The following is a 19,203-nucleotide window of genomic DNA, read 5'->3' as shown; positions in this document are numbered from 1 at the left end:
CAATTACTCTGCCCAGAAATCCCAAAGTCTCCGTGCTTTTTTTTTTTTTTATGTGTGTGTGTGTGTGTGTGTGTGTGTAGAAATGCACGTATGGGCAATAAAGATCATGCGTGGTCCTACCTGAATAGTTTCTTAAACATGTTTTTAAAAATTTATTAATTTTTCCATATTCTCATATATTTCATATACAGATAAAATACAATACTGCTGTCTCCTAGAGGCTTTAAGGAAAATACAACTTCTGTCTCACAAAAATGTAATCTTCATTTTTGTTTACAGAGACCTTGCTTTTAGGATTTATTCCTGTAGCTTATAGAAGGCAAATTCAAAACAGAGTTTAAGCTGGAGAGGTTCTGGGGAACATCAAAGAAGTTAATGCATTTGTTCTGCATGAAGCTACGGGAGTAGATGAACAGACCGCCTCTTACATCTGTATCAGAGCCATGGGGAAGCACACAAAGAACTTTTTCATTCCTCTCTTAGAAATGCAGAATAAAGCTGTTTCCTCAAGACAAGGAAACAAAACCCTTTGTCACAACTGTTATTCTCTTCCTGTAAACATTTCTATTCTAAGCTCTTAGATTTTGCTGTATCATTGTACTACAGTAGAAGAAAAGCAAGTTTCTTTCCAGCAACAACCGTACAACCACAAGTCCAGTATCAAGCAAATTCCAAAGGCTGCACTGCGTCAATATTTGGATTTCGTTCCAACAAATACAACAGCACAGTACTTCTGAGCCGACATGTCTATATTAACTTACTGGCATATTCATTGTATCAAGGCCTATGCTGAGCATAAAAATAGGGTAAATTTCACTTTCTCTGCAGATTCTCAAGAACTACATGAGAACTGATGTGCTGTAACACCAACATCTCCACGCCTGCCCAGTCTGGGAGCACAGTGCTAACCTGCAGAGCCACAAAACCAAGGCCTTCTTTCATGGTGCTGTCAACTTCCGCTGGTAAGAGATGTATACAGAATGAAATCTCACAAAACTTCATGTAGGTGTTCTACTCTCCTCCAAGACAGATGCTTCTTCATAACTAAAAGCATTTTTATGTCCAAGAGGAACCACAACATTATCTTGGTTTTCCCCCCTCCACGTCAATCCTTCAGTAAATAATGACACCCAGGTACACGGTCTCTCGTCTGGCTATGATTCCATTTTCCTTCCAACTTGAAATATTACCTAAATAGCCTCCATTTCTTCCCATGTTTTATTGGAGTATGACTAATGGAAAATATTTATTTTAAGAGTTGCTTTCGCATACTTTGCATGGATATCTTTTTCCTCTCTGCGCTGACTGGCCTCCTCTCCTTTCTTTTTAAAATGCATTTTGTTTTATGGTAGAAAAAGAAATTAGCTGGATTACAGCCCGCCAAGGCCTGATAAAGCAGCAGGGTGAGTTTAAAAAAGCACGCCTTTGTATAAACCTAGGATGCCACAGCTATAATGTAACACTCGTCTCCCAAGCAAGTCTCCCAACATGAGTAACTGAAAGTGGCAGACAGAGAGATGCCCCAGCAGGGAAAGGCATCAAACAGCTGATGAGAGAGATTCTTGCTTTTTCACGGTAACAAGAGTAAGAGGCAGGGGCTGTGTTCTACACTAGATCATATTTGCATGCAAGTACAGGCAGCCTAAGTCTTTAACGAAAGCAGTATTTCCTTCATAAAGGAAGCAGTAAGCATTTATTTATTTATTTATTACCAGCCCAATCTTGCACGTTTTGTTCAAAGGAAATTATCATTTTTAATTATGAAACACTTAAATATGACAAGATATAGATGAAAAACATTCTTTACTTCACAGACCTTCAGTTTTGCTTCTGATTCTGTCCTAAGCTTTGCTATAATTTATTTTCTTCAGAAAGCCCTATCTTTAAGAATAATGCGATTACGTGAGAATGGCTTTTCAGTTGTGGTTTGTTTCCCTCCCCCTTTCTTTTCTAGAGCAAACTTTGGAAATAACTATTAGAGAATAGTGTGCAAACATAACCCTTTCTGGCTCAGAAAGCCCGCAGCAAATAACAAGGAAACAAACTCATTAAAAACCCTGCCTTTTTTTTTTTTTTTTTTTAAAATGTTATGCTGTATGTAAGTTTATTATTTGTCCTGATCGCATCTTGTAGTACTGGATTTTTAAATAGCTTGAATTCAAGTATTGCTCAAATGTCAGTGAGAGCAAGGAACCAACACGTCATTTATTGATTCTGTCCACCCAATTGTTACCATTCAGGCAACTGGGTCTTGCTGACAAGTTCAAGGATGATCACTAATTGGAACTTCAGAGGGGAGCCCAAACTTGCTTGTTACTTAGGAGGTGGTTATACTGTGCTTTGTTCCACAGGAGCTCTCTTGTCAAAGACATTTCAAATATTTTATTAAAACAATGAGGATATACGTAGAGAACAAACCAAACACAGGGTAAAGCTCAAAGAGGAGATGCTGCACTTGTTTTATGCAGAGGAACAAAAAATTTTTTCAATTCTTAAAAGGAAAATTACGCAGATACTTACATGGATCTAGTTTTCTGTTAACTGAAGGCAAGGGTGAATAATCAAAACACAGCCCATTTGTATAAAATATATAAACAATGTTATCTTTACTTCTCATTTGGATAATGCTTTATTTAGAAGAAACTTCCCTTCATTTAACATTGTTTACAGATACAGTTCCACCAAAGCCTCAGTTTTTATTAGACTGTTAAATGAAGAAAGCAAAATCATTTGTGTTACTTGGCATTAAGCTGATTGTATGATATACTGAGCAGCCTTAATCAATGGTGAGTGATCAATTCAGGAAATAAAGCCTCCGAAAATCTAGTAAAATTGAGTCTCAATGCACAACAGTAACTTGCACAAATTTCTGTACACAGAACAGCTTTTTTCGCCTCTGTAAAATGTTTTTACAAAGTTCAATTCCAGCTGAGTGTACTAATGTGAAAGACTTTGCAATTTGATACTCAGGTTAGGATAGATAAGAATCAGGAACATCTCAGAAAAGCAAAACTTACCAGCTTTTTTTCCCACTCTTTATTAAGATCATCCACATAGGAGAGAACAAAATCAATTCTCCTGACTCCATCCCTGAAGAAAATTGAATCTTTGCTTTGATGTCTTTTATCAATCTGTGGAAGATATAGGCATATAATTAAAAATCAAGTATTGCTGTTGCTCTAAAATAACAGAAGACAAAGTAGTTTTCTCAAATTGCCTCCATTTTTCCATTTCTTCGTAACTCAAGGTACACTCGGTCAAGTTTTAACAAGGGCTATATGCAGCTAAAATCATTTCCAAATTAACTGCCTATATCCACAAATACTGCATGTACACAACTGGTTTGAAGGATAAATATTATATATGTTAGTGTAGCCAGTGAGCTGCTACCATTTATTCTTTCACAGTTTTTAGAATGTGTCACAAATGATCACAACAAGTGATTTCTTCTGCTGTTAGTAGGAACGCCACTCTACACCAAAGCAACCTAGGGCACAGTTCATCAACTTGAAGCAAGTGGCAAAAAGTAAGCTCCATGCATTTTCTTCTACATAACACAATTCAAAAAGTCAACCAGTACAGAGAAATACGTCCCAGCAAGGATCACATACAAAACTAGAACACAAACAATACAGGGGTTACATTTCAAAACTGAGGAAAAAAAATAAGAAAATAAAATGCATCAACGCAACAGGAAAATTAATATTCTAACAGATCAACTAAAATTCATGTTTTCATTCATATCGGCATGCCAGAATATTGGTTTAATAAGATGATCTTTTCTGGTGAGTAAGCTACAACAATTAATATCAAGCAAATAAAGGCTATTGTCTCACTGCTAAAAAAGTTAATATTAGATAATATTGTTTATTTTATTCGGATTTAGCTCAACCAAATTGTTTAAAAGACTAGAGATTCATATAGCAAAGCTCTAGAAGCTAGTATCCTGGACTAAATTTGACTTCATGCTAAAGAAGCTTTGTTTTTTTTGTTGTTAGACCACATCCATCAGCAAATTGTCATTTAGTAATAAAGGACCGAATTGGGTTTTCATTTTATTTGAGTAGGAGCCAAGACGAGTAATTCAGGGAAATATGTCTCTGCCTGCTCCTTGTTAAATCATATCAAGATGCATGTGAAAAAGTTCTCTGAAAAAGCACAAAATATTTGCGACTGTGAACTCCCAGTTAATACAAGACATCACACAGTGAAGCATGTTATTACTGCAGCCATCCAAGCCACTTGCAATATCATTCATCACTGTTTTACCCTGAGACGTCGCTTCAGGAACAGATTAAATCTCCTTCCACTCTGCTGGAATAACCAACAAGTAGTTAGTAAGCACATCACTCCACTCTAAGACCCCAACTGGAGCTGCTTCCAGCGGTACCCCCTGCCTCAAGTTACCGAGAAGGCTGTGGCCTTGAGCAAACCAGAAGAAGCCTCCAGGTACTAGAAAAAGCACAACCACCCACAAACAGGATGGCCGTGGATTTTTTTTTTTTTTTTATTAAAGGGAGAACTGTGCTGGCATTCATTTTGAAAACAAACTCAGGTGTTTCAAAGTAATAATTCTGAAAATGCTAATTGCCATTACTTGGACATTTAAGCATATTTTAAAAGACCAGTAAGAAAGTTTCTCTGAATGTAATGCAAAGGTAAAAGCTCCAGCTAATGAATGGAGCACACATGTTGCTATTACAATGATGCATTTGGAAGCAAAAATGCATTCTGGAGAATTCACATATTTCTGACGCTATACCAGTCTTCTGGGAGCTTCAAAGCTCTTCACTGCAAGTCAGAGTAACACAGACAGCTAAAATAAATTATTTCCTGAAAACACTACAGTCCTCTGCTTTCTCTCTTTAGCAATTCTTCTGTTGTTTTTGTTTCTCTTTTTTTTTTTCTTTTTCTTCCCCTTAAGAAATATTTACAGCAGACCAATTAAGACAGGCTACTTCCTAAGAACTGAAATTGGGACAGCTACCTCTGAAAACGCTTTTGCTTCCAAATGCAGCACACAATCATGCAAGACTAAGTATAGCCCACAAAAATCATGGAATCCAAGAAAAGGAACAGCATTTTCTGTTGTGTGCTTACACTTTTGTCTGTAAAAAATATGTGACTAAAACTTGCAGCTGTTTAGATTAACCTGATTAGTGCATAAAGCCACACTGAAACCTAAACAATATTACCAGTACTTCCACTATTCAATATTACTAAACCCTAAACTGCATTCTAGTGATGTATAAAGGAATCATCATAATAATCAGGCTACCTCAACCACCAACGTATAAAGGCAGAGGGATGCTCACACAGACTTTGTCCTAGCGAACAACAAAGCCATATAAGCTAAAATAAAATCAATAAAAATAATATGCTTCAAAAAAGCTCCTGCCAAATAAGTGTCCCAAATTCTTTGGGGAGCATAGTTATAATTAGGTCATTCCACAAAACTGGAGTTATATTTTATCTTTAGTGCCTTCAAACGTTGCTTATTTTCCAAGATGTATCAGAGCCCAGCTCGGTCATTAGCCATTTCAGAAGGTGCAGTAGTCAGCCTTGGATCTGCTTTGAGAACAGCAACTAAGCAGTTCTCTCCTTTACACAGAATTGTTTATCATGGATAATGACAAGCCTACCTATTAAGCCCATAAATTATTCCTTTCCATTTTGCTACATTTGGATTTCACAAGGAAAAAAAGATCAGTCTTATATGCTCGTGCTATGCTGGGCATAAATGTGCACTTACAGGGCTGAAGTACCTGAAATGCTGATAATATGCATTGGTTGTATTTGTGAATCATAAAACATTATGAGTGACTGCATCTTACTTCTGAGCAGCTCTTTTCAGAGCTGTGTTCGAACTAAGTCATCTTGGACAACCTACAGTTATTAAGTTATACCTCATCATAGCTGATAGTCTGTGATGTGCATCTTCTGTAATACCAGTAGCAAAATGAATGGTTCTTAGCACAATACAGACAGCAAGCAGAAGCTTCTGAATAATTGAATAATACCCAATGAGGAATTGCAGAAAAGAAAACGAAGCTAGTCTCCTCTCAGAAGCATATGGTGAAAAACACAAGAGGCAACAGCCGCAAGTTGCAACAAGGAAAATTCCTACTGGATTTGAGGGAGTGGCTGAGCAGGAACAAGTACAACAGGTTGCCCAAAGAGACCGCGTCATCTCCATCCTCAGCGATAGCACACCGTGACCAAGCAAGGCCCCAGCTGAGCAACCCAATCCAAGTTTCAAGTCCTTGCCTTGAGTGGGAGGTTGGCCAAGGAGACCTCCAGACCTCCCTTCCAACCTAAGTCATTGACTCTAGAAATCGTTACTGACAGTGTCCAGCATTTACCAGTACTTCCAGAAGATGAATAAAACCAGATTAATAAAGCAGATTTGCAAGAACTACTCATTTTCCTGTAGGAACTTTTCATTTTTAATAGTCTAATAATCTCTGTAAGAGCTAAGTGTCTCCAGAGCATCTGGAGAGATCAACTAATTGAACACTGTAACAGTCTAGCATGAAGAGCTTATTTTTCTTTTCACATAACTACATAAGTACAAATTAACTGGATACACGTGGAATTACATTAATATTAATAGTTGTTCCCAGAATTGTTAACTTCCGTCTAGACATCTCTCCGAGGTTGGTGCGTTGGACCATGTTTAACCAACCAACCACCCACGTAACCGGACTGCGGTCCTGGCATTAGGCAAACTGCAGCCCCGCAGAAGGAACTCCTGACTCAGACAGGAGAGGTTGCCGGAAAGATTAAAACGTCAGCAGGGAAACAAATAAAGCATAGCTCAAGACAAAAATATCACATTGACTTCTGCCCAAATGGATTTGGGTAGAGTGTATAAATGCCAGCAGGTGGTCATGCTCTGAACTTAAATCCATTAAAACTTCTGCACATATTAAATACTGTCCAAATACTTCATGAATAAGCCTTGGCCACCTCCCTCCCGCAGGTGGTTCAAATACTCTTCTGCAGGTCCAAAGCAAACAAGGCAGCCACCACTAACAGCAGAGGGGGAAGCAAGCTGCTGGATGCAGCATCAGCCACTGAAACCCTAACAGAAAGTGCTTCAGAGAAACAAGTTGGGATTGAAACTGAGTGAGAGACTGTAGTAAATATTTCCTTAGCCTTACTCACCTACCCAAACACACAGGTACCTGACCTTGGTTAATACAGTCATCTTTCCTTCAATACTCTCATGTTTTTATAGTAGCTGGAAAAGCAAATGTATTTTCAGGTGCCTTTATACCAGGCATGAATGATTTCATCCCATGTATTTACACAGGATTTGGAAGGATTTCTATTTCTGGCCATCCACATAAGAAATGTATGTTGTTACACACTGCTAGGCTTACTCTCTGCTTTTATGGAGTTTCCTCCAAATATGCCTCACTACTAAATATCCCAGCCCTCTTGTTGTCTGTACTTCAAAGATGGAGGAACTCTGCTTAGAGCAATGCTCTTCAGATTAACCTGTCAGAAAACTGCAGCTTTCTTTGGGGCCTACATGTACACTGAGAAATGCACTTCCCAAACAATCTCCGGTTTCCTATTTCATAAAGGTCCAACCCTGCAGCATTGGAGCTGGAGGTTCAGGGATCAGCTTCTTTCATCACCTTCTGCTTTTTGTATCTCAGAGTTGAAAGATCATTTAGAGCAGTCATTTCAGTAATAAAGTGGTAACCAGCACTAATCCAAGACATGCAGCACAATGAACTATCTCTGGCTATGAGTAATGGGCATTCTAAGCAATTATGTCAATAATATCCCCATCAGCACAGCTAGCAATTGTGTAACTGTACTTTATCAGAGAAGAAAGCTTCCTGAGATTACAAGGAAAACCAAAACAAGCAGTATTTTGCTTGCTTACAAGCTTGAGTTTACAAAGTAAATGTATATTTAACCTCAGATAATCATGCACACAATCAGTTTTTATTGCAGACATCGTAACAAACCAGTATGACTGCATTATAAAGCAATTAGGCAATTCATAAATTAACAACCCACTGCAGGAAAAAAAATTCAGAATACTGAAAAAAAAAATCACAAAAACATAAGGGAATGAAATGTGAACCAAAATACAATAAAAAGCTCTAGACCTGGAAGGGCAAGCAACAATCGGTGGCTTAAAAACAAAATGAACAGGCTCATTCCTACTGCAAGCTGAATATTCGTGTACCACAGCCCGTTCCATGGCAGCAAACATGCTGACAGCTCCAGGACAAACATCCTGAGTAACATCCTGCTGTTCGAAACATACCTGTTCGATAGAAGTCCATTTTGAAGAGCAAAAAAGCTCCTGTAAATGCATTTACATGACATATGCAAATACACAGGCACTCTAGCAAAAATAAAAAAAAAAAAAAGCAAATTCCTCTGCAGTTCGTGCACAGTGAACTCAGCTGCTGTCAGACCAGAGAGGTACTCGGCATGAAGTTCTCTTCCATCTTCTTCTTTGGAGGAATCCAGGTAGCTGCAGCACTCACCACTTCCAAGGAGTGCCTTAACAACACGCTCAACACCATTTCCAGTTATGCTTGGCGCAGGCTACACAGCTGCATTCAAAACCATAACCTTTGCCACCAAAAGAAGCCAAAAAAGCCCCGCCTACTTCAGGGAGCTATTTTTGCACACTTGTCTTTCAATTTTGAGCTACAATACAACCTGAAGGCTCAAAAACATGCATTTCAAAGCAGTTTAAGACACTTGAGATGTTTACATTGAAATCTGAATATGCGGTAAAAGCCTTTCTGGACGAAAGAACAAATGAAACAAGAATAGAACAAAGAAAAATAAAAAGTATGCCAAGAGAGCATGTGTTAATGTAAGACACCAGAACCCAATGTAAGCAAGCAATCTGAATACACCTCAGCATGTACTTCTCCAGTTATGTTAAATGAGTTAACTTTTTTCTCCATAAAATAGCGGAGATTTCTAGTTTTCCGACATATTTGATAATCTCTACAATTATCATCTGAGAATTTCAATGAAAGGATATTATGGGCCTTTCCATATTATTTTTACTACAATAAGAAATATATTCAACATTTCAAATGATGCCAGTGTTGGTTAAAACACATTCAAGTATCATGCTGACTCAAAACCCTGCAGATTATCATCATGAAAAAGGATCTCCCATTGTTAGTCACACCGCAGTCAGAACACCCTATATCCCATAAACCCAAAACAACAGTAAAAAAAAAGCAAACTTTCCAGTTTTCTCCACCAATAATTAACTTTTCAATTTTGTCTCTTATTCACCATTTGAACCCTTTTAATTACCTTGAATTTCTCAATTAAGCCATCACATTATGCGCTCATGGAGCCATTGCCTAGGAATAGGCTCAAAAGCCCCATTCATTTTCACATGCTAGGAAAGCAATTGTTTTTCAAAGGATGGCTTTCTGGAAACTGGAAAATTTTTTAGTGAGGGACTTCTTGGCATATGGTAATAGAGGACGCCACACAAATTCATGCAAGGAAGCATGAATGTTTCTTACTGCTTACCACTTGACGATCAGGGATGAGTAAAGTAGTCTCAGTGCTGCTTAGACCCTGCTGCCAGTGGCATCACGGGAAAAACATAACGTTGTTAGCAATGATGCAAAGGATGCTTTAAAATAAAAGGCTATTTCAGGAAAAACTGTGTAGCTTCGGGTTGCTGCAAAGCTATTCTGTGTGACTGCTGGATTTTCAGTCCAGTTGTTCAAAGTTTAAGCAGATCTTTACTTCCTCAGATCAACTGGGCCTCTAGCCTACAGCCATTGACTTTTACGTGGCCAGTATTGATTTTAAAACATTAAGAATTACTTTTAATAAAAGCTATACAGTATTCCTCGTCATGTCCATCATAAAAATTCAAGTCCATAAACAATTTGGCACAGACTGCAGTTCACAAACTGATAAACAACAACTTCTAGCAATACTTATTTGAACATCAGACCAAATGTACACAACAGACTTTTGCAATTGCATTCAGAACAAATATGATGCCTACTTATTCTTTCAACACAAACTGTACACCATGCACACACTGAACAAAAATGGATTCAAGTAGACAAATAATGAATCTCATAGTGTATACAAGGCAAACATCTATCAGTAACCGTTCTGGTTATCCTTAGTGATATTTGGGAGGACTTCCAGCTTCCTTTTGATACACAGCCAGGCGAGGGCCCCCCGACTTGCACTGTACCAGACCCATGTGCTCCTTTTTTCCCTGCCTGGGGGCCTGCAGGGTGCTGCCACGTCCCCTGGCCACGCTCCACACGTGGGTTGAATGATGGGACTGCCAGCACCACAGAGGACTTGACAAAGCAATTATCCTACAAAGAGATGGCCACGAGCTATCTGCGCTCCTGGCCCACGGCTATATAAATGCTTGAGCAAGGGATTTGAGATCAGGCTTCACTACTGGATAGAATAATGCTTTGCAGTGTCTAATTCTGTTAGTAAGTTCTCACACTGATCTTTTGATTTGCTTCTGAAAAAAAAAATCACAACAGACCGGTGTAACTGGTGCAAAGGGTAAGAAGGACTGTGTTGTGAAAGTGAGAGACTCCCTGAGACTCCCGACCTGCCTCTGTCCAAGCCAGCACCCATCCTCTGCTTTTCTTTCACTTCTCCTTCCTGCACGCCCTCCACTCACAGCTTCCCAGCTTGTGTGTGATCAGATGCAGGTGCAGGCTTTAGCCACCCACTGGCCCTAAGCTGCCCACAATGCTTTACTCAAGGATAAGTCTTGGTAAACTGAAGTGCCAACACAGAGCTGGAAGAGTCTAGCTAAAAACCCTCTGTATGTTCCTGTGCATCTTGTCAACTGCTTTTCTGTTAAACCAGGGAACTCATCTCGCTGTCAGTACAATTGTCTGAAATGAATTAACTGGAGTCATGGGGGTTAAGTGTTTCAAAACTGCTGCCAGTCAGCATACCTTTTCTTATGCATTCAAGTTGGTGTAGAGAGACCATTTTTCTGTTAAATGCCAAAATTTACGTACTGTACAACAGGGCTTCTACCTTGATAAAACATAGCCCTCAGAACAAGAGCTAAGCAGTGCTTTCAGAAACACTCATAGTCCAACTTTGTTCAGATGAAAGCCAGTAAGTAAAACACTTTGGCACCAGTGGTAGCAGTGTTCAGCTGGTCCTTCGTACTTCACAATCCTCTCTCAGAAGGCTTTAGCATATTCTCTCTCACATATTCCTCTGAATATGTTTTGTAGTTACACTTGAAAGAAGCCTTTTCATACGTCCAACTAGACGTGGAAACCAATTTGGTCTGTTTCCACAATATTAATAATAGTGCTTCTTTTTTCTCTCTTCCCAAAAATCCACTGGTCTGCATTGAAAACTGAACAAGAATGACAGAAATGTACATAGATGGTGGGATTTTTCCAGAAAAAAAAATCAACTCATTTTGAATCAACTAGAGAAGGTACAGTAGCACCTGCTGCTCTCAAGAAAAAAAAAAAATAATCCATGAGTCATACCACTAATCTTGGTAAAATACATTCCTTTAATACATTTGATGGAGTTATGCCAATTTACTTCTGCTAACTACCTGGTTTGAATAACAGCTGCTTGTTCTCAGGTCTTCTCATGATCAACTTACAATATAGAAAATACTGAGTAACAGAATTTTTAGTGAGCATTTTGTTGGTGTGAAATTAACAGAAAAGGTGAAAACTTTATATAGCTGTGAAAAAAGGACTTCTAACTTCTTACAGCCAGACTGGGGCACAGCCCTACAGCTTCATGCAAAGTAGTGCAACCAACTGTGAGGGTGAGGAACTCAAGGTCCACGTGCATACACTGTACATATTTAAAGTGACTTTACACTAGGGAGTTGGAACAGCAGACAAATCATCTTCAGTGAATGCCTCTTACAGATGTCAATAAACTACAAACTATCTTGTGATTCAATCTCCCACAAAACATGCTATTAAACAGAATTGTCCCATAGTATACTCTCTCTCTTCATAAAGTACAGAGGAAAAACAGATTCTCAGTTTTGATTTCATTCATTTTCCAATTTGCCTGAAAGGACTATAAGAGATATTTATTCCTTAGAACAGGATCTCTATAAAGACTAATTCAGTAAATTCTACTTCGAGATTCAATTAGGACAGTCATCTATCCCTAACAGGAGTGGTTGTCTGAGTTACTGATTTCACAATGACATAATTGGAAGCAGTCTCCTTTGCAGTGCCTACATGAAAACATCCTTATGTCCCTTTTTTCCCCTCTGCAGTCTGCTGAAATCTCCTTGCCTCCCATCATGACCAAGCATCTAGAAATGATTCATGCTGTGAAGCTTCTAATATGGAAGACTGTTGAACTTTAAGTGCTCCTGCTTCTTTTGGCCTCGTGGGACATTGAGCAGAGCATAAAAAAGAGACTCGAGAAGATGAAGAAAAAAAAAACAACACAACCATGCAGTAAAATTAGGAAAGCAGATTAAAGCACAAATGCCAAGGTATGAGGAAGGACCAAAAGCATTGCTGACTGGAGATATGACTGCTTTTTGAGTCTTAAACTTCATCTGATGTTCCTATATGCGTTGGCAGGTTTCACAACAGACCGTTTTTCCCCTTTTTAAATTTTACTTGCATAATTCCTTATGTACAGATTACTTTACTGTACAAACTGCAACAGATAAAAATATGCCACTGAACTATGGATGTTTTCTCTTTTCCGTATTTGAAGCTAGGTATCTTTTTGCCCTCTCCAATGCTAAACCAATATCAAGGCCTTAGCTTTTTCTTCCAACTGCTGAGCAGAAGTATATTGTTATTTCAAGTTACGTTTTTTCTCTTCCAAAAGAAAAGACAATGCAAGTATACTCTAGCTGTGACCAGACTGTAATGTCAGGTAAATCTTTTCCATTAGTCTTTTTATGAATCAATTCCGTTTCCGTTTTAAAACGATTTAATTCCAGTGATTTTAAGACTTCAAGTGTTAATACTTCCCAGTTGAAAGGAATATAAATTGGAGTCCATGGTTAAGTAACAAGGCATTTACTCATCTGTCACCAGAGTAAATTTATAAAATAGAGAAATGCACTATTGGATGAAACAAAAACAGAGCACATCCACCTGAGCTCTAAGGGGTCCTTGTGGAAAGAGGAGACAGCATGGGTTTTCTCACAGGCCAGGATTGATGACCCTACTCAACTCCTACTGGAATGCATTAAGGATGACAAAGACAGGCTATTAACAAACTGATGGAAAGGAAATTCTTCCAGTCTGTAGAGAAGAAAAGTGAAGTTGAGACGACATATCAAGATAAAGGATTAGCATTATAAGGAAAAAAAGAAAAAAAAAAAACACAACAAGGCTATCTTACTGTTGGAATCAATTCATGGAAACACTTTAAGGATAGACTTCACCTGGATATGTAGGACATTAATCATCAGGAACTAAGCCTGTCATGGCAGATAAGAGCATGAAACTGGGCAAGAAGATTAAAAGCAACTGTGTAACTTACTTTATGCCACATCAGTGCATAGAAAGCAAAAGTTTGGTAAATGAAACCATGTTAAGGGAAGTGGGGTAGGACAATGTGACACACAGAGAAAGCACTAACTTAAATGTAAGCAAGCATCAGATGGCCAGCTGACCTGAAGAAACAAACTATCTAAAGCCAAGTATGCTTTCTCCTCTTAGAAGGAGAGAGTGGAAGAAAATTCAAGTCAACTGCTGAGATGCTAGGACATTTCTCTGTGATACTTAAGAACAAATTAAGAAAAAATAATTGTGTAAGGAACTAAAAAAGAGAAAAATGCATCATGATTTTACCAACAGGAGATTCTGAGTCAATAACCAGACCCAATTTTCGTAAGGAGACTACCTCCTGGACAAGAAAACCCTGAAGACCAGAGCCTCCTTTCCTATGAATCATGGATGTTGCACCTTTCATAAAGGTTCAAATCCCATGCCCCTACACATAATGCTTCTCACACCCTTCCTCCCATGTTTCCTGTCTTTCCCACATCCTAACTCATGAAGTGAATTCTTTCATGCCCTGGTGAAATACGTCATCTTCATCTAAACAGTGACACTCAACATGAACCCAGAATCAGCCCCAAACTGCTGCCTATCATAGTAAGATGATTCATACACTGTAACCTGAGGTAGTGTCAGCCTGGGTTCAGTAAAGTAATTGATATTGTCTACTCAAAACTTCTCCAGGAGAAAAAGATGTCCATCACACAATAGATGGAGAGGTACCAGGCTGAACACTCTAACAGTCCTTTAAGATGGAACTTGGTAGATTTATAAAAGCATTTGGATGATCGGGCTGCATGTGCTAGCAGCCCTAAATGTCCGTGTAACGTAAGAACTTGGAGTTTTGTCTTGACAGGATTGTCTCTAAATTTAACCTCTTAAAAGTATATGAGGAAATGTTTTATGCTTTCGCTGTTCAACAGAACTATGTTTTGTCAACACTTGATTCAACAGTATAATTTCTGGGGAATGCTTTCAGCAAACATAAGACACCGTATTTCAACAGAGCAGCTATTTCTATTCTTAGCTAAAAGTCTTCATATGTTCCTTAAGCATACAATAACAAAGAAGAAATCAGACAACAGAAATTAAAACATTAATTTCAAGATCATGTATTTTTCAATATTCTTTTTGATCCATTTCTTAATTGAAGAGTATCCGTACACCCGTACGTAAGATGCTGCATATTTCATGTATTAAGCAATGAGGTACTGTGAAAAACAAGCAACTGATGCTTTTTGGATTGCCCAACTTTTGGGTTGCATATCTTGCAAGGAAGAGGTATTCTTATAACCCTTCTAATTGGCTTTCTCATAAACAGCTGCATTATTAAAAAGTACCTAGAGCACAGGAGTGTAAGAGTGCCTTGATTTCCTAGAAGCATAGCACATAGTATAAAACCGAGTGTTGGGGTTGTGGAAGGGTATTATGCTTTTCCAATTACCAAAACACTGCAATTTGTGATTCTTCTTTCAAGACTGACACTGGGAGCACTGTTAAGCCCCAGACTGTTCCACTACTGCTAGTCGTATTGTGTTGCAGTCTCTTACAAGACTTAATGAGTAGCAGCATTACTTGTTTGCTTTTGCTCCTTCAAAACACTGGAGAAAGAAAAAAAAACATGTACACGGATAAAAATGTACATATGAGAGATTTTAACAGCAGTATTATTTTCCACAACTAATTTCATCTTTCACAGTACTGTTCCTCTCTCTGTTTACCAGCAGAGTGTTAATGCTACCTGTACTGTACCTTACCTCTGAGCTGCTTGGGACCTCTGATCCTGCAGTTGAAAGCGTTTCACATAAAGGTCCATTGCTTTCTTCCCCTAAAAAATATTCAAAGAAACATCCACATAAGTACATGCCTATTAAAATACCCTTGTATTTCAAAGTGAAGAGAAACTTGAAGGCACGGAGCTATGAACAAGCAAAAGCAACAGTTGGAAAGTGATATTCAGCTACATAAAACCTTCACAAATGATTTTTAAAGGGAAAAAGAACACCCTGAGACACAAGACACTCAGCCTGTACCAACTGGCTGTAACCTCACAGTCACACAAACAGTTCTAACTGTGACAAGCAAAATCCAGCTGAATCACGTATTTGAGAGGATAAAATTCTTTCTTGCCTCAAATGTCCTATGAGTTACTGTCTAATGAGGATCCAGCACTTGGAGCTTTGCTGCTTTGTTTCTCAAAGTTCTGTTATCTCTGGGGTTGTTTGCTAGAAACTGTTTTTTGCTTCTAAGGGATTAATGGTATGATGGTAAAGCTCATGATTAAAGATGCTCACGTAATGGAGATGATGATAGAATCAAGAATATCAACTTAAGTTACCAAACCTTCTTAAAAAAGTTCCTTAATTTTAACAGCAGCATTGAGCCCTGACTTTCCCACAGAAAAGTCAGTCTGCCAAGGAGACTACTACTTAATGTTAACATGATAGGGGAAATTACACTGAGCATCTTTAAATACCTAAATCACATTGAGAGGTTGGCTGGGTTTGTGGCTCTGAACCTCCTCTGTCAACAGTTTCCTCTGGAGAGCAATTCCGAGCCCATAAGCTCAGCTCCTGCTCTAAGCAGATTCTGTACACAACTATCTCTTTGCTGGTCAGACAGAGCAGTCATTTAAATAACTCCCCCGCCAATGGAAAAGGATAAGTGGTTTTGTAAACAGCTCATCACAGCCTACAGCAGGAATCTAATAAAGGTGCCTCTTTCTTCCAGAAAAGGATTCATCATGCTCCTCTCTCCATCAAAGAGCAAGGAACCATCAATGGGTATAGCTTGGACTGGACAGAATGCCACAGCTTACACCAGAGCACTTTCAGACAACTACAGTTACTTTATTCCTATAAATAACAGGAGCCCCTTTTTTTTTTTAAAAAAAAAAAAAAAAACAACAAAAAGAGGCTGCAAATGCTTCCTGTCAAAAATCACATCTATGCAGAATAAAAATCAGTTCTTCAAAAGTTTTTAATAAACTACAGAGATAAATGGAAAAAAATGCTCTCAAGCTGTATGGAAGCTTGCTTAGAAATAACGGTCTTCATAACTTCACGTACATCTGATGCAATGAGAAATTGGGCAATGGCATATAATGATACATAACAGCAGAAATATCTCAGTTGTACTAAACCTACAGCTGTTGCATGCTATTTCATTAACAGAAAACATGCCATGCACAATCTGTATTTGTAGGTACCTTGTAGTTTGAAAATATAAATCTTATTTACACACCTGGAGAAAGGTGTTTGTATATGCTGACAGAAGTGTGGAGACCAACGTTAAGCATGTGGAGCTAACTAATTTAGGCTCATTTTTCCTACTCAAATTTATCATAAATGCTAAAGGGACTATGCTCCAAGATGGAACAGCAAATGCAGAAAAGGCATTGAGAAACAGCTTCAGCACAGAACTGAATTCAGGTTACCTCCCAAACAGCACAAACATTCAACACAAGAGAAACACAAGGCACAAAATGCGAGAATATCATAATAAGAATACCAAAGTCTTTGCTCAAAAGACAGCCACTATCAAAATATCCAGAACAAGCTGCTTGAGAAACTGTTTCTGCAAGGATATCCCTGGAGAGAGGCTCTACCTTAATACAGGACTGGCTGTAAGCATATGCAAACTTGGCAGCTGCCTAGAGCTGCTGAAACAAGAGAAAAGCAGCACCACCACAACACTCCGATGGCTGCTTTGCCCATCACACAGGAAAGCAGGTTGGCTGCTGCAGCTTTGGCTGAAGGTAGCAAGCCCAGGGCCTGGAGGCAGACAGCCCAAGGGTTTTAGCACCCAGCTTTCCATGGCAGCAGCAGCCTGGCACCTCATCCCCAGAGCAGTGGCGTTCAATTTGCCAGTGATGCTGAGAGGGCTTGAACTGACTCTGCAGCCTACAACAGCTTTGGCAGTTGTATTTTCTGGATTATGATTTCTGTAGCTGTGAAAATTGAACCATGGGAACAAGCACGATTATGAGCTTTCCTGGGAAATGCTCTTCTAGTAGCATAGCTAATAAAGGTGTGAGAAGAAATCCTCTTGGTAGCTCTAATCCAGGGGAATAAAACTGAATTAATGCAGGTGCAGCACACAAGAAGGCAGAAAGAGAATGCAAAACATAAGCCAAGCAATACAACATACTTAAATGTTTGCTCCTTGAACAACATATAAGCAGGTTCCTAGACAGCAGTACAAGAAAATGCATGTCCATGTCATGTAGGAAGGTGTAAGGGAGCCGCAACCCAGAACTGCAATGAGCACTACGAACACAGATGCCAGGCTAGCGCTTAGCCAAGAGGATAAGTAAAAACCAACTTGTAAATCCCACTGCAAAAAAAAAAAAAAAAAAAAAATGGCCTGTGTATGACATCAGCGCCTCAAACAAACTGAAGTCTGATTTCCAAGAGGTTCTTGGAATTTTAAAAACAACAACAAAAAAAAGCAACAGAGGGCACAAACAAAAGGAAGGAAGGCGGGACGCTGGCTAGTACAATACCTTCTGACTGCAACAGCTTGAACTTGGTGAGAACTGCAATGTCATCTTTAAAAGGAAAAAACACTTCAGTAAGAACCAAAAGCCTTTTTAAGAACAATTCACTTCTAACATGAATCCATTTAATATGTCTCCTCCACCCTTTACAGTAAGGGCCCAATAACCAACCAACCAAGCAGTGAAGAAGGCCTGTGACCTAGGCAGAAAGCACACAGCCGGCTCCTATTGAAACCTCTGCATCTGCCCTTTTGTCCAGGCCCTTCATTGGGCAACAGAAGCAAGGATGTCAATTCCTTGTATTGTCAGCAGGGAGGGCATTAATAGTTTCCCCTAGCCAAGAAAATGCCTTTAAAACACAATCAAAACATTGCATCCTCCTATCTAAAGGTGGAGTATAAAGATACATACTGATAAAACCCCAATAAAACCAGCATCTTTAAGGGAACTGCCTCGTTCTTCAACACTCCATGCTCTACTTTATGTAAAAAGATCAAAAGCCATCAGCACACCAAAAGGAATGACAACATCTGCTAAATATACACAGCCCTTCAAAATTCACTCGTACAAATTGTGGTCAGGCCTCACCATTTTTTTTTTTTGTTCAAAATTTATCAGAGAACCACGCTATGATTATCAAGATCTATTAAAATAGTTTCAACGTTCACTCAGATTACTGGCCTTTCATGGGCGTGCACGTCATATCTGAAGGAAATGCTGCCTTCCCTATGTTATTTTTGGTCTCCAACAGCCCTACAATTCCGTGCACAGCTATTTCTAATTCCTTAAACATATGCATCCTGGGAGTTGGACGTAGCTGGAGAAGAGTGAGCTTCCTATGCCTGTAATTTCACAGTATTATTAACATATGCTATCCTGAACTATACCCAACCACAAGGGAATCTACTTATAAACTTTCAGTATGCCACCCTGAACAATTACAGACCATGTCTATGTCAATTACAGACCTGGATAATCAACAGTAATCCAAAACAGTTCACAGAAATCAACATTCTGAACTGGAGACTGGAGAATCCAACCATGACTGATTTGGCCTGTTAGGATAACTGTAGTCTGCTCCACACACACAGAAAAGTACTTTTACTAATGCAATCTTATTATTTCCACAAGCATGAAAAAAATGGCTCGGGGTGTAATGAACGGGTGAGT

At 38.9% G+C, this 19,203-nt stretch overlaps 1 protein-coding gene and 1 long non-coding RNA gene across 16 annotated transcripts in view; one reads left to right on the top strand and one right to left on the bottom strand.

Annotated features, from left to right (window-relative positions):
* The window catches only part of LOC137857856 (uncharacterized), a 197,891-nt gene extending 185,436 nt beyond the window's left edge, over positions 1-12,455 (top strand). Inside the window, exons 5-6 of the long non-coding RNA XR_011097298.1 lie at positions 829-962; positions 12,281-12,455. This is a non-coding gene — a long non-coding RNA (uncharacterized lncRNA). The remainder of the gene's footprint in view (positions 1-828; positions 963-12,280) is intronic.
* Positions 1-19,203, bottom strand: part of ANO5 (anoctamin 5) — a 54,112-nt gene that overhangs the window by 26,948 nt on the left and 7,961 nt on the right. For 2 of the 15 annotated variants that reach the window (XM_068684946.1, XM_068684956.1), the window contains exons 2-6: positions 18,040-18,084; positions 15,293-15,363; positions 9,538-9,588; positions 4,270-4,314; positions 3,018-3,131 (exon numbers count right to left, since the gene is read on the bottom strand). In XM_068684946.1, the coding sequence (XP_068541047.1) occupies positions 3,018-3,131; positions 4,270-4,314; positions 9,538-9,588; positions 15,293-15,363; positions 18,040-18,084 (326 nt within the window). The remainder of the gene's footprint in view (positions 1-3,017; positions 3,132-4,269; positions 4,315-9,537; positions 9,589-15,292; positions 15,364-18,039; positions 18,085-19,203) is intronic. The other 13 variants (XM_068684947.1, XM_068684958.1, XM_068684949.1 and 10 more) reach the window with 12 other exon arrangements.

The sequence above is a fragment of the Anas acuta genome, chromosome 5 (assembly GCF_963932015.1).
Source record: "Anas acuta chromosome 5, bAnaAcu1.1, whole genome shotgun sequence".
Lineage (NCBI taxonomy): Eukaryota > Metazoa > Chordata > Aves > Anseriformes > Anatidae > Anas > Anas acuta.
Note: the sequence above shows the minus strand (reverse complement) of the source record. Positions and strands in the feature narration are given on the sequence as shown.